At 47.2% G+C, this 15,555-nt stretch overlaps 1 protein-coding gene across 18 annotated transcripts in view; it reads left to right on the top strand.

The window, feature by feature from the left end:
• Nucleotides 1-424: 424 nt before the first annotated feature.
• The window catches only part of ZFYVE27 (zinc finger FYVE-type containing 27), a 102,458-nt gene continuing 87,327 nt past the window's right edge, over nucleotides 425-15,555 (top strand). For 8 of the 18 annotated variants that reach the window (XR_014071139.1, XM_081549525.1, XM_081549635.1 and 5 more), the window contains exons 1-8: nucleotides 425-592; nucleotides 2,067-2,264; nucleotides 6,647-6,717; nucleotides 8,466-8,652; nucleotides 11,441-11,536; nucleotides 12,663-12,775; nucleotides 13,458-13,597; nucleotides 14,184-14,255. Coding sequence is in view for 17 of the 18 variants with exons in the window: in XM_081549525.1 (XP_081405651.1) it covers nucleotides 2,068-2,264; nucleotides 6,647-6,717; nucleotides 8,466-8,652; nucleotides 11,441-11,536; nucleotides 12,663-12,775; nucleotides 13,458-13,597; nucleotides 14,184-14,255 (876 nt within the window). In the remaining variant the exon portion in view is untranslated. Of the gene's footprint in view, nucleotides 597-2,066; nucleotides 2,265-6,646; nucleotides 6,718-8,465; nucleotides 8,653-9,870; nucleotides 9,958-11,440; nucleotides 11,537-12,662; nucleotides 12,776-13,457; nucleotides 13,598-14,183; nucleotides 14,256-15,440; nucleotides 15,462-15,555 lie in introns of those variants that run through there. The other 10 variants (XM_081549545.1, XM_081549552.1, XM_081549536.1 and 7 more) reach the window with 4 other exon arrangements.

Here is a 15,555-nt window from a genome sequence, read left to right as displayed (position 1 = left end):
CTGAACAAAATTGCATTCTCTGCTAGGCATCGGGCATGCAGGGGTATGGTTTTTGCCGTTTGTAAGCTCATGGTCCACAAGGAGTCAGGTAAGTGCCAAAATTAGTGGGGAGAGGATGCAGACATAAATTCTTCAGATTATCTTCACTCTATAACTGTTCCCTGCCAGAATCCAAAGCGACGCGGGGGCCACGAGGGGCAGAATCTCCTCGCGCAAGCTCCCAGGGTTTAGCGAACCGCAGGTAAGACTACAGTTAAGCAAGGACCCCCTGAAAGGAAGAAAAAGGGGACGCAGGCGCAGTGCGGATGCCGGGGCTCACCTGTCCCAGGGTGGGTGGAGCTAAACCGGGAGCGGAGCCGGAGGCGGGGCGGGCGCGATGACGTCAGGGATCGGCGCCGCAGAGCAATCGCGTCCCGGAAGTGGTGGCGGCGGGGGAGGCGGAGGAGGTTCTCAGTCCTACGCCTTCACAGCGGCCTTGGGAAGAGGTTCGTCGTCGGGGTGGTGCGGGCCTGAGGAAACGCTCCGGGGTCCAGTGGCCGTATCAAGTGCCTCCTGGCCGTCTCCGCCCCTTCCCCACCAACGCAGCGACCGGGTAGGTGAGGTGCCACCCCCTCCCCACCCTGGTGCGTCTGCCAGCTGTGCGGAGTTGGGCGGCAGAACGCCACGGGGGCCACCACCTGCTGGCCCAGGGACCTTGGGTGTGGCCTTCCCTGGTTTGGTCCTCTGGGCCGCATCAGGCTTCCTGGCCTGCAGAGATGATGGCCCGGCCCCTGCCGGGGCAGACTTGCTTCACCTCCTCCTGTGCTCCTACCTCGCGTCCGCCCTGGGTCCTTTCGTCCTAGCTCCGCCTGCAGGGACTTCAGGTTCCTGATGGCCCCTTTGTCACCCTCCCCTTCAAACACCTTCTTCCCCCCGCCGTCCCAGATCGAAGCCCCTACCCTTGGACTCCCTATTGTTGCTGTGCGCCAAGGTTCTGCCTCCTTAGCGTTTGGGTAGGACTTGAAATTAGGAAAGAGAATGAGAGCGCCTGTGGCTCTCCGTATCCAAGAAGGGAGAAGGGAATGGAGTGTTGTGGAAGCTGATGACCGCCGCTTGGGGTTCAAGAGGGGAAAAGGGGAGGAGGGTATCGGGCAGGGTTGGTTCAGGAAGTTGTTGGTAACTAAAGGGAGCGGGGGAAAGGTTAGAGGTTGGAGCAGGGCGGAAGAAAGCTCTGGGTTCCTGGAGGACGAGCAGTTGATTCCTTTATTCCCCGAGTATTTATTGCATGCCCACTGTGTGCAGAAACAGTGATGAATGGAAGACAGTCTCTGACCTGGTGGAACTCAAGGTTAAGAGGGATGACTGGCAAGAAAGCAGGGAGTTTTGCTTTGGTGTGATAAGTGCTGTTAGGGGTGAGTACATGATCTTTTGTGAGCATGGGAGAGTCTCCCAGTCCATACTGGGGGTGTTGGCAAAGACATCTCAGAGCAAGAGAGTGATGCTTAAGCTGATACCTGAATAATGAACAGGAGTTAATTAGGTAAAGAGTGGAAGAAAATTATTTCAGGACATTGTTTCTCTTGAGACCCCAGGCTGCCTCCTACCAGTAGCCATGTGTGCTTGCTCTTTATGGCTTATACTCTTGATTGGTCTGTGGGGGAAAAGAACAGTAGATGGAGAGTCAGAAGAGCAGGATTTTATACAGTTGACCCTTGAACAATGCAGGGGTTGGGTGCTGACTGCAAAGTCAAAAAACAGAGTATGACTTACAGTAGGCCCTCCTGCCGTTCCTCCATATCCACCATTCAGCCAACTGCAGATTATTTAGAACTGTAGTATTTACTATTAAAAAAAAAAAATCTGTATATAAGTGGATCTGTGCAGTCCAAACCTATGCTTTTCAGGGGTCAGCTCTATCTAGGTAATTCACTTCGCCTTGCTGAATGTCTTTCTCTGTGAAATGGGCTTTCCACCTGTAGCCCTGCCTACCTTATAGGTTTATTATGGCACCACATGAAATAATGCAGGTAGAAATGTGTTGAGCATTGGAAGTGCAGTGCAAATGTCAGGAATTCTTATGATTACAGGATGCACACCTCAGAGCGAGAGAGCTGTGGACCGGAGGTGAGCCCCAGCACGGTTCCGGAGGCTACCCTGGAGTCGCTACCTGTTCCTACCAAGTCGCCGGCATTTGATCTGTTCAACTTGGTTCTGTCCTACAAGAGGCTTGAGGTATACCTGGAACCCCTGAAGGACGCCGGTGATGGGGTCCGGTATTTGCTCAGGTACAGATTTTATTTGGAGTTACTCTAACCTGCTGGGCCTTTTGCCTTCCTGCTTTTAGTTGCACTGGCCACTTAGGCAGTGGCTGGGCTGTCCTTTCTGCCCTGGTGAGGAGCAGTTCTGAGAGGTCCATTGGCCCTCTGCGCTTATTATTGGTCCACCCCCTATCTCAGACCCAACCCAGGAGAGGCAGGCACTGGGAACCATCTCGTGTTTCACCAGAATTTCTTCTTTGTGGCTGAATAAGCTCGTATCTCAGGACTGGTACCTAGCCTTGACCATTGGGCCTTCTATCTGAAGCATGCTTTTTTCTTTTTCCTTCTCTCCCAATATTAGCATAATTTATATTAAAATTAAGATGCAAATATCTATGAATAAACAGGTACTCTTTTCACTAATCCTTTAGGATTATGGCTCTTAAAATTTTTTGTTCTAGTCTGCTTTGATTTTCATCCTTGGTAAGTTTTTTCTCCTTTCAGCTCACTGTATTTCTTCTGTTAAAGTATTTAAAAGTACGGATACATACAATTCTGCTCCCAAAACACTTTGGTTTATCTCTAAATAATAATGACTTAAAAAAAATAACATCATACGGAACAAAATTAACAATGTGATTCCTTGATATCACCCTATACCCAGTTCATATTCAGATTTCCTCAGTTGCCCCAAGAATGTCGTTTACCATTGTTTTGGCCCAATCAGGCTCCAATGCATGGCCATGCATTCTGTGTGGTTATTATGTCCCTTAGATCTTTCTTGTAAATGGTCTTCATGACACTGATGTGCTGGAGGCTCAGCTGAGTGTGCTGGAGAGTTTCCTACCTAGATTTGTCTGGTTGCTGTTTCTTCCTGGTGCAGACTGCAGGTTAAATTTAAAAGCTGGATTAGATTCAAGTTAAAAAAAGAAAAAAAAGATTTTTTTTTTTTTGCAAAGGTCATGTGTTCTTAATATTGCATGGTAATGGGAGTCACATAAAACCAGCTTGTCCTAAAGAGCAGTCGTTCTTCTTCAAGAGCCAGTGCATGGCGCTGTAGGGGTCAGTGACTCTCTTGAACCTGCCTGTAAAGTTGTGCAGGCACATGTGTGTATTTCTAGGGAGAAGTTCATCAGATTCTCATAAAGACCTTTGACCTGCTCAGATGCCTGGGAGAGACAGGTTGGAGACAGGGCGAGTAGAGTTGGGTTAATTTCTCAAGGTGCTACTGAGTATTCATTCTTAACCTCAGTCTGGAAATAATTGGAGCTTTATTTTTAACTCTGTCCAAGGCCCCCAATTTTTCTTGTTTGCCGCAGAACTCCTTTAATTTATGGCATTATCCCTAGAGATGAGCTGTCAGGGTTCCAGAGCAAGGTTCTCTACTTTTAGATGACTGTGCTGTCCACATAAGGGGTAGGGAGGTGGAGCCAGAAGGGGCTGGCTTTGTAATTCCATCTTGACCAGCTAGCTGAGGTGAACTGTGGTCTACCTCAGGGGAGTGTGTGGGCTTCACAGGGCTGTGCTCTCTGGTGTTTTCTACTGTGTGTATGTGCGTGCACCTGTGCACGCAAGCATGTGTATGTATATACCTGTGTATGTATGTATATGTGTTTTGCCTTTTTGTGGCAAAGTGCAAAAGTTAAATATATCCTTAAAAAAAAAAAATATATATATATATATATATATATATATATATATCCTGCCCTTTTCCTTTTCCAGCACAGGTCTGTTAACACTTCTTGGCACTAATGTGCTAGAATTTTTCCATTTTATGAAATTAGAAATCTGAGAATGTGGTGGGATTGAAAAAGTTCAATGGGGGAGAAGCACTGGGCCTAAAAAGCCCCCAAGAGCTTGTGGTCTCCGAGCTGCTTGGAGATGGAGCACTGGCCTGTGAAAGTGGCTGTCAGGTTTGTTTTTGTGTTTGGTGGTTCTTTCTCAGTAAAGAGAATTTGACTTTGAAGAAGGACCTAATCTTGAGCTTCTTTGAAGTCTGAAGCCTGGAGCCGCAGTTGATTTTTCAGACTTCTCTCTTCTGGGATTGGCTACTCCAGTAAGTGGGTCTCCATGAACAGAGTGTCAATAAAGACATCAGATAGAATGGAAAAAGTGGGGAATTCCCTGGTGGCCCAGTGGTTAAGACTCTGTACTTCTGCTGCAGAAGGCATGGGTTCAGTCCCTGGGGGTGAAGAAATTAAGATCCCACATGCTGCTTGGCGTAGCCAAAAGAAAAATAAACATCTTTTTTATTTTTTAATGAAAAAAAAAAAGGCTTTAAATGAAAGTGACCTCAGTGGCTGTGTGATGTTTTTATTTCTGAGATGGGATTGGCCTTAGACCTGACTTTTAATTTGCTTTTGCTCTGGTAGAGCCAATAGATGCATCCGAGGTCTAATTAGAGTGGTGTAAGTTGGAGTGTTTGCAATTTTAAGACAAAGGCAGAGAGAGGTTATTTCACTCCCTTACTCATAACTCTCATTAAAAAATAAAAGCAGCTCATAAATTAGTTAACCTCATTTTGTAACTGTGAAATACTCCAATTAGAGCAAAAGAAAATGCATTGAAGTTCTGAATACATTGCAACTTAGCTGTTGATTTTTATATTTGACTTTCTCCTCTGAGGGCTCACCTAATATACACTGACCATGCTCTTTAGAATGTAGGTGTCAGTGGCTTTGTTATTACATCTGTGCTCCCTTTATCCTATAAGTGTTCTTTATCAAGGACTAAGCCAGCAGCGTTTGCTTGAACTCAGTACCCTGTCTCTGATTTTCTTTCCTCTGTCTTTGGGGGCTTCTGCGTTGCCGTTTGGTGGTGGTGGAAGCCGGGTCTGTGTTTGGTTCTGAAAGTTCCAGTTCGCTTCGGGCATGTTTCCTGAGAGAATACCAACCCTGGCTTGTCTTCATTTTTTATATGTTGAAATCTTTATAATTTTCATTCCTTTGGAATTAATGTATGTTTAAAACTCTCAAAATCACAGAAAGAAGAGAAAATCACAGATAAGGTCAAAGAAATCCTTCACATTTGTTCACTCAATTTTCATATTAGATGAATCTTGTGCAGTAGGTGTATGTTCCTTTGAAACTGAAAAAAAAAGAACATATTGCATACCAACTCTATCTCAGTAAATACAAAGAATAAAGGAAACCTTTAAAGAAGAATGTCATCGACACCTCTTAAAGAGAATAAAACCTTACACAACACAGGTTAAACAGGGTTATAACATTAAGAGATAATTTTATAAATTATTCCTCCTCCTCCCTCCTCCTGTGGTTTCCAGAGGCTGCCTTTTCTCACCCTGGGGCTTGGGATGTGACCTCAGGTCTCTCTTCTGGTCACCTGTCCAAGTGAGAGGCCCACTTTTCATTTCTTCCTGACTATCTGAGTTACCTCTGAGCTCCGGGGCCTCCTCTTGCTCCTGGTTTGGAAGACCTGGCTGGAGGGGCAGCTGCCTTCAGTGACCAGGACTCCCTGTGTTGCAGGTTCATTTCAGTTCAGTCGTTCAGTCATGTCTGACTCTTTGCGACCCCATGGACTGTAGCACACCAGGCTTCCCTGTCCATCGCCAACTTCTGGAGCTTGCTCAAACTCATGTCCATCGAGTCGGTGATGCCATCCAACCATCTCATCCTCTGTCATCCCCTTCTCCTCCTGCCTTCAATCTTTCCCAGCATCAGGGTCTTTTCCAAGGAGTCAGTTGTTCACATCAGGTGGCCAAAGGATTGGAGCTTCAGCTTCAGCATCAGTCCTTCCAATGAATATTCATGACTGATTTCCTTTAGAATGGACTGGTTTGATCTCCTCTCAGTCCAAGGGACTCTCAAGAATCTTCTCCAACACCATGGTTCAAAAGCATCATTCTTCAGTGCTTAGCCATCTTTCCAACTCTCACATCCATACATAGCTACTGGAAGAACCATAGGTTTAAGTAGACTGTCTTTTGTCAGCCAAGTAATGTCTTTGCTTTTTAATATGCTGTTTAGGTTGGTCATAGCTTTTCTTCCAAGGAGCAAGTGTCTTTTAATTTCATGGCTACAGTCACCATCTGCAGTGATTTTGGAGCCCAAGAAAATTAAGTCTGTCACAGTTTTCATTGTTTCCCCAGCTATTTGATGTGAAGTGATGGGACCAGATGCCCTGAACTTAGTTTTTTGAATGTTGAGTTTTAAGCCAGCTTTTTCACTCTATTCTTTCACTTTCATCAAGAGGCTCTTTAGTTCTTCTTCGCTTTCTACCATAAGGGTGGTGTCATCTGTGTATCTGAGGTTATTGATATTTCTCCCAGCAATCTGGATTCCAGCTTGTGCTTCATCCAGCCCGGCATTTTGCATGATGTACTCTGCATATAAGTTAAATAAACAGGGTGACAATATACAGCCTTGACAATATACAGCCTTGTGTTGCAGGTGGCAGACGCCATTGTGTTCCTTGCTGACCTGCCTGGGCCTCAACATCTTGTTCCTCACCTTGAACGAGGGTAAGAACTGCTTCCAGGGCTTTTTGTGAATGAAGGTGGAGAGGAATTCTGAGAATCGGCCCTGTATGAGGGAGCTGCCTGTCCTGCTGTGGGGTCATCCTGCCTCCGTGTCTGCTCAATGTCAGGACACAGGCTCCTGAGAGACCCACCTGGGGCTAGAATTCCGACTGGGCCACTAGTGTGACATCAGAAGTTCTTTAACCTGTCTCTTGAGGCCTAATCATCCTCATCTCTGAAGGGAGCTTCCCTGTGGTTCAAATAGTAAAGAATCTGCCTGCAATGCAGGAGACCTGGGTTCAGTCCCTGGGTTGGGAAGATCCCTGGAGAAGGAAATGGCAACCCACTCTAGTATTCTTGCCTGGTGAATTTTGTGAACAGAGGAGCCTGGCAGGCTACAGTCCATGGGGTCACAAAGAGTCGGATATGACTGAGTGACTAAATTTCATTTTCTCTGAAGGGGGGATAATAGAAGTGCTTTCCTCAGAGGGTAGTGTGAAAAATGAGATAATCTATGTGTAACATTTAACACAGTTAAAATAAGCAGCCAGTACATTATAGCTATTATTATTGTTTCCTCTGGACTAAATGCATTGACCTTTTCCCAGTTTGGTTTCTGGGGTCAGCTGAGGACATGACCTGGGGTGAAGGTACTAGAAGGTGAACTGATGAGGCATTTTTGCCTGTTGATTTTCTCTGGCTCAGCAGGTGAGCCTGGTAGGGTCGATCAGGCAGTCAACAGCAGTGAGGGGTTTGTTGTATGCAGCCTTTGAGGTCGGTGTGTGGACAGGTAGGTAGCTGGAGAGGTCCTGGGTAGTGATGTTTCCTGGGGACCTTTTATGAAAAGGCATGCTGTGACCCAGCTCTTTTGGTCAGAACTGGCAGATGGCGGCAGAAAAAGCCAAACCCTCAAGGGAAATGAGTGAAGGGCCTGGGATAGAATGTTCTGAGGAGCTGGGTCCTAGCTTCATGCCTTTGTTCTATTGAATTCCCATTTCTCAAGTGTCTCCTTTGCTTCCTGTGGTTTCAGTGAGTTGAAAAATAAACCCATTTCACATAAGACCTCATCTTCTGTGTCTTAGTAGAACTCCTCTCTGCCTCACTGAAACTCAGATATCCTTCCTAAGCTGTTAGATTTTTCTGAATATATTTCCACAGTAAATTAGTTCAGGTGACAGATATTTAATTACTTTGTACCCAGTGCTCTGTTAGCTTGCTTCCATGTTAACATGGAAGAAGTTCCTTCCTTGGATTTTATTTCAGCCTCACCATTTCTCTATCCAAAGTGGTCATTGGTGTCCTAAATGCCAATGGAAGGCTTCCAGTCAGCCCCCGTGACCCAAAGGTCAGAATGTCAGACATCGGGAGCTCCCCGTGGCCAGACCCCAGGCACGAGCTACCTGCTGTGTGCTGTGTACTAGTAGAGGGGTTTTTAATATTTTTAAAAGGGTCTGGGGCTATGGCAATGACCAGATGGGGAAAGTCTTAGCCCTCAGGGGCCTACATTCATGGAGAGGCCAACAGCCATGCCTATAGTCTGCCTTGTGGTGATAAGTTCTGTGAGGAAAACTAAAGCTGAGTTAAGAGACTGGAGGGTGAGTGGGGAGATGCTGTTTCATACCAGGTGATCTGGGGCGGGGTCTTTTGGGCAGAGGCCTGGGGGAGGTGAGGGAGCGAGCACGTGGCCGTCTGGGTGGGTGGCGGCTCCTGGTACTGCTGCTTGCTTATCTGCAGTGTTGTTGCTCCCACAGGTGCCTGGTACTCAGTGGGCGCCCTGATGATTTCAGTGCCTGCCCTACTGGGCTACCTTCAGGAGGTTTGCCGGGCACGGCTGCCCGAGTCTGAGCTGATGAGGAGGAAGTACCACAGCGTGAGGCAGGAGGACCTGCAGAGAGTTCGCCTGTCTCGCCCCGAGGCTGTAGCTGAGGTGAAGAGCTTGTGAGTATGGAAGGGGCCGGGGAGGTAAGGGATGGTGACATTACCAGCTGCCACCACACTGAGTGCTTGCTGGGCACCAGACATTGTTCAGGGCAAAACGTGGATGTTATTCCCTTTGGACTTTGTCAGAGTTCTGGGAGAGGGCTACTATGATTGACCTCCATTGATGAAGGAGGAAAAGGCAAGTGACCAAGCTGGGATGGGAATCCAGATCTAGCTGATTTCACAGTTTAGGGTCTTGACTGAGTACATACACGCATGAGCCACTGCCTGGGTTCAAATCCCAGCTCTTCCAGTGTGACTCTGGGCAAGTTACTCAGGTTTGTCATCTGTTAAATGAGATAAGTATAGGCCTACCTCCTAGATGCTTGTGAAGACTAATTGGGTGTCTGGTACCCAGCAAGTATTCAGGTAAATATTAGTCATCGTCACTACACCGTGGAGGAACTTCCTAAATGTGACAGAGCTGGAGCTTCTGAGGAAGCACCTTCAGACTGTTGGAAAACAACAACTATAACAGCTTCAGTGGCTCCCATGATATACAGCAGGGGTCCTCATCTCTTCCTGGGCAGCAGAGACATGTGTGGAGCTCCAAAAATAAAAATTATAAACGAGTGGAGGGCTGGGTTCCTCCGAAGAAATTCTGAGTCAGTTATTTGCAAGGGCGGGGGTGCTGCGTATCTGCAGTTTTTCAAAAAACCTTTTTCCTTTGAAATGATTTTAAACTTACGGAAGAGTTCTAGGAACGGTGCAAAGAACTCGCATCTGCCCTTTACCCAGATAGAACAGTTATTAATGTTTTGCCACATTGGCTTCATCTATCTTCCCTACACTAAGACATAATTTTTTTCTTCCTTAACCATTTGAAAGTAAATTACAGACATCTTGTCTATTTACCCCAAACACTTCAGTTTATATTTTCTAAAAACAAGGACATTCCCTTCTATATCCATAGTCCTGTAATCAGATTTTGGGAATTTAACATTGATAACATTAGCATTAGTGCTATTATCTAATAATTGTTCATGATCAAATTTTGCCAGTTGTATTAATAAGGTCTTTTATATAAATTTTTCCTAATCTGGGCTCCAGTCCAGACTATTACGTGACATTTAGTTTTTAGTCCCCTGTGACCTGGAATAGTTCCTTAGTCTTTGTTTCTCATGACCTTGACATTCTAAAATAGAACAAGTTTATTATGTTGTAGAACTTCCCTTCTCTTTCGGTAATTTGGTTCTTCATGATTGGATTCAGGTTTTGCATCTTTGGCAGAAATGTGACGTTGTCATTGTATCATATCAAGAGGTACATGATGTCACTGTCTGTTATGGGAGATACTAACTTTGATTACCTTGGTGAAAGTTTTTCCACTGTAAAGTGACTGTAATTTTACCCTCTAGAGTTAGTAATCTGAGTGGGGGTACTTTGAGACTTTGTTAAGTATCTTGTTCCTCATCAAACATTCACCCACTACATTGAAATCCACTGTTGGGTCTTGTTTTCATCAATTTACTACTGTGATGGTTGCATAGATGATTTCCCAAGTGTCATTATTATCTGACATTCTGTAAGAAAGAGCTTTTCCTTCTTATTATCTATATGAACGCATGATTTTAAAAGTTTATTAAATGGGTTATAATTCATTACTATGATTATTAATTTTGATCTGATTTTGTCCTCAGTTTGGGCTTCCCTGATAGCTCAGTTGGTAAGGAATCCACCTGCTGTGCAGGAGACCCTGGTTCGATTCCTGGGTTGGGAATATCTGTTGGAGAAGGGATAGGCTACCCACTCTAGTATTCTTGGGCTTCCCTTGTGGCTCAGCTGGTAAAGAACCTGCCTGCAATTTCGATCCCTGGGTTGGGAAGATCCCCTGGAGAAGGGAAAGGCTACCCACTCCAGTATTCTAGCCAGGAGAATTCCATGGACTGTATAGTCCATGGGGACAAAAAGGGTTGGACATGACTGAGCAACTTTCACTTTTTTCATTTTATGATACGGTGGTGGTGGTGGTTTAGTTGCTAAGTCATGTCCGACTCTTGTGACGCCATGAACTGTAGCCTGCCAGGCTCCTCTGTCCCTGGGATACTCCAGGTAAGAATACTGGAGTGGGTTGCCATTTCCTTCTATAGGAGATCTTCCCAACCTAGGGATCGAACCTGGGTTTCCTACGTTACAGGCAGATTCTTTACCAACTGAGCTATGAGGGAAGCCCTATGATACAGTAGAATGTTCAAATTCATCTTCCACATTCCCTGCCTTGCTCTAGAATCAGCCATTTCTCCAAGAAGCCCTTCAGAAACCAAGATCTGGGTGCTCATAGCACAAGCATGCTCTCTTTGCTTTTGATGGGGGTGGGGGGACCCATTTTAAAAAACTCCAGGTCAGTCTACCTGAAACCCTAGGTGGAGACACATTGCTGTACATCCTGCCATCCATCTTCACAGCTCCAGTGCACCTGGGAGGTGGTACCCTGCTCCTCAGGTACTCTGCTCCTGATAGTATAGAGGAAAACTGCATCCTTGAAAAAGTTAAGTAACCGGCCCAACATCAACAGCTAAGAAGAGACCAAAGCAGGAACCTCAGCAAGTATTCCAAGAAGGGGCCTGAGATGTATGAAGTTTCCCCGAACTCCCTGACCCCTCCAAGGGGTTTGAAGGGACTGGCCGAACCTAGGTAGCTGTGCCTGCAAAGTCCTGGGCTCTGCTGACCTGGAGCTCTGTTAGGCTGCACAAGCAGGTGAGGCAGGGTACACAGCTTGCACAAGCTCCCTGTGTTGTGTCTGCAGCTTGATCCAGCTGGAGGCCCTCTTGAGCCGCCTGTGCTGCACTTGCGAAGCTGCCTACCGTGTGCTGCACTGGGAGAACCCCACCGTGTCCTCACAGTGAGTGCCCCTCTGCTCCCACCGCCCCTGCCCTGAGGACCCCAGGCAAAGACAGCTGCCTTAAGAGGCCCCCTGTCATCCTAGCTCAGGGGAAAAAAGCCCTCTAGGCTCTTGTGTGCAGACCAGCACGTAGGCTTGTGGGCTTTAATGCCCTGCTTTGGTTTAACACCTTCTTTGTACAGTATGCTCAAAATATTTTAATAATAGAAAAATAACTCACCATGTAATCTCCCACCCTGGTATAGCAGCCGATCTCATGTTTGGATTGCCTGCTAACGTTTGTCATAGGCACGTGCTGTCTATAGCTCAGAGTGTATGTGAGACTCCTATTTTTTTTTTCGCACTTATTGTAGTATATAATTGGTTTTCCATGTTGCTACATAGCTTTTGGAATTACTTGTAATACCACACCAATATAGATAGTGATTATACTGTAATTTATGAAATTATATATTATACATCCTGTTGTGTATTTAGTCAGTTTCTACTTTTAATTACTAACCCTGTAATGCACATTTTATGGGTTTAACTTTAGTCTTTTGAAACTTTTTATCTTCAAATAAATTCTAGGATGGAACTATTGGATCAAGTGGAATGAATGTTTTTGAGGCTCTTGGTGTGTGAATACTCAGGACAGCTAGTGCTTGCTGGCCTGTGCCTGGTGCCAGACACTGCGCTCAGTGCTTTCTACCGTCCCGGCTCACTCTTGGTAGCAGCTCTAAGAGGAAGGCTCTATTTTAGTCCTCATTTAACACGAGAAGGAAGAGAACCAAGGGATTTGCACAAGACCACACAACAAGTGGCAGAGCCAGATTCAGATCCAAATCTGTCTTATTCCAGACTTCAGAGTCTAGATCCTGAAGAGTGATGTGTGTTAAACCCGCTTAGGTGGCCCTATCCTCAGCCACCACTGTGGCCTCTACATGTCAGTTGTGACCTGTTGGTGGTTGTAAATCCTTTCTCCTCACTTTATGTTCCCCTTGTTTGATTAGCACATCTTGTCAGCATATTAACTGTTCCCAGAGCTACTTCTTGCCCAGACTCCCCTGTGGGTATGCCCTAAACCAATTTCCTTATGAATTTTCTTATGAATTTCTGATCCTGTGGTTCCTCTCTGTTGATCCAGGTTCTATGGGGCTCTTTTGGGCACGGTTTGCATGCTGTATCTGCTGCCTCTGTGCTGGGTCCTTGCCCTTTTAAACAGCACACTCTTTCTGGGGAATGTGGAGTTCTTCCGAGGTAAGCCCAGGAGAATCCAGGAGAACCGGGCAGAGATGGGGTCCGGGCTGATCATGTGTTTGCTGTGCCTGCCACCAGGAGGCAGCACCATACCAGGGTCCTCCCTTGGAGAGGGAGGTGGGATCCAGGGGAGGCTGCTAATAGGGGTCCCTTTCCCTTCCCCAGACAGATGAATCGCTGCCCACTTGATATGGTGGCTTCTGGGGGACAAGGGAGGGATGTTTTCCCTGTGTTGCCACCCACCTCCAGGGAGCAGTCCCCCAGGAGTCACTGCCTCGTCTCTGTGTGATCCCAGAGTACCTGACTGCCGTCTGGTTTCTGAAGCAGTAAGGCAGTCTGGAGAGGCCTTGAGTCACAGATGCCTGGGCCTGTACATATGTTTGGGTGATTGCTATGCTTGTTTTCTTCCCTGAGGTTGGAAATTAATTATAGAAGCCATGATTTATTGGGCACTTACTGCATTTAATCTCTCTTTAACAATCTCCTGGGGTAGGTGTTGGTATACCTGTCTTGTTTATGAGGCTTAGGTTAGGTAACTTGTTCAGACTTAGGAGGGTGACTGTTTGCTGCAGCAGAGAGTGGGTGCTGGAGGAGGCAGCCGGGTGCGGTGGTGGGTACCCCCAGAACACCACTCATTCCATCCTGTTTCTACCTCCCGCCCCATTCTCCTTACCCTGGGCAGTGGTGTCTGAGTATAGGGCATCTCTGCAGCGGCGGATGAACCCCAAGCAGGAAGAGAGTGCCTTCGAGAGCCCACCACCGTCAGATGCTGGGGGGAAGGGCTCTCTGGTGGACTGCACTCCCGCACCCACGCCCACAGAGGTGAGCGCCCCTAACCGCACGGGATGAGTCTGCTGTGGGCAGGCTGCCTGGCCTCCCTGTTACCAGCCTGTTCATACTGTATAGCTCCTGGGCTGGCCTCCTCCTTCCCAGGCCCACCTCCTCTGAAGTGCTTAATGTAATGACTGTGACTGTGGTGACAAGAGCTATGCTGTGCTTTATTGAGTGTTTACTCTGCTGTTCAAGTACTTTATAGACCCATGAGGTGTAGGATATTTCTGAAAATGAGATTATTCTCCTTGTAGAAGAGAAGACTGAGGCAGAGTGGTTGTCTGCAGTCGGTGGGGTCGGGACTCAGACCCCGCCCCGTGGTTCCAGAGCTCCTGCTCTCAACTACCATGTTCTCCAGCCACTGTCGGTCCTTTCGTGGCCTTAGTCCCTCTCTCTCTCCTGCTCGGTTGGAGACCACTCCCTTTCCCCTGACTTCCTTCTTTCTGGGAGTTGTGCCATTTCCTCTGAGGCATGAACCACTGTTTTGAGAAACCTGGATGCTGGCTCTGGGGAGGTGGCCTCTCCCTTGGGGGCAGGGCTATCATTGGTCTGACTGTTGAAGGATCTCTCTTCCCAGGACCTCACGCCAGGCAGTGTGGAGGAGGCAGAGGAGGCCGAGCCTGACGAGGAGTTTAAAGATGCGATTGAGGTGGGTGGCCTTCCCCGGCACCTTCAGCTGACCAGGTCAGAAGTTGGGTGGTCCTGGAGCCGTGTGGCCTCTCACATTCCAAGTCTGGGTTTTTAGAGTTCTCTTATATCCAAGTGAGAAGGTAAAATGTGCCCTGCGCTCAGACTCACTGGTTGAAAGGATGCCACCAAACCTCTGCCTGTCCTCTTGCTGACCTTGGCGTCTGTCCTGGGTGCCCATGGTGGGGGTGGCTCTGGAGGCCTCTGGGAAACGCCCTGCTGGGGGAGGTGGGTCGTTTACTGCCTTGGCTGGAGACTGTGAGCCTGGCGCCTTTGATGTGAGGCAGGCAGAGTTGGAGGAGGGCATTGCCCCGGTCTCTGCCTGCTCTTCTGAAGGATGAGGTCTGTCAGATGTCTCTTTGAGGGGTGAGAATGGGAGGTTGGAGAAAGCAGTTGCATGGCCAAGTGCTGGGTTGGAGAAAGTTCAACAGTCTGCCTGGTTTTAGGACAATGGTTCACACTGGTAGTTTGCAGAAGTGTTTTATTTGGCACACAAAGCTTTAATTTTTTAGTCGATATTTAAAAATTGGAGAGACTATAGTAAAAACTCTGGATTTTTCAGTTTTTCTAAAAACTCAGCAGCTCCGGGAGCCCTGAGTCTGCAGCGGTCAGTGTAGCTGAGGAGAGACTGTCTCCTTCAGAGAAGTCACATAATCCCCACTGGTTCCTGTCATCCCCGGTCACTGAGTCCTGGTGGCATTTGCCATTTATTGTCATGTTTGCTCTATGGCTTTTTTTTAAATAGTAGGAATTCACTTCTTTTTATGACTCTTGTAAAGTGGGGGATACAGGAAATGGAGATCTTGGGAGTTTCCTCCAGGCCTATGGTTTTCACTCAGCTGGCTCTAGTGTTACTATAGCCTCATCTGCGTGGGCGTTCCCGTTTTCTACTGCTGAGATTTCTCCAAAACCTGAATGTACGACTGTGGACTCTGAAGTCTTGACTCTTGAGTACACAACTTCTCCCCAACTGATTGATGTTGGGATCCTTAACGGAGTCTCTGTTAAATCGCCCTTCAATACGTGCTCAGAGTCAGTATAGTAGCATTCCTGTGCTTCCTTTCGCTTGGGGAACCCCTCCTGGCAGCTTCCTTCTTGCTATCTTCTCTCTGTTTTCTTTTCTTCTCCCCCGCACCTTGGGAGGCAGGAGACCCACTTGGTGGTGCTGGTAAGTAGGAGCCTTGGTGAGGTGGGCAAGGGCTGAGGGGGTTGGGGAAGGGTGGCTGAGCCGAGGTTGCCACGCCTTGCGGGGTTCGCCATGC

This window comes from Giraffa tippelskirchi, chromosome 2 (assembly GCF_054371585.1).
Source record: "Giraffa tippelskirchi isolate mGirTip1 chromosome 2, T2T-mGirTip1v1.2.pri, whole genome shotgun sequence".
Lineage (NCBI taxonomy): Eukaryota > Metazoa > Chordata > Mammalia > Artiodactyla > Giraffidae > Giraffa > Giraffa tippelskirchi.
Note: the sequence above shows the minus strand (reverse complement) of the source record. Positions and strands in the feature narration are given on the sequence as shown.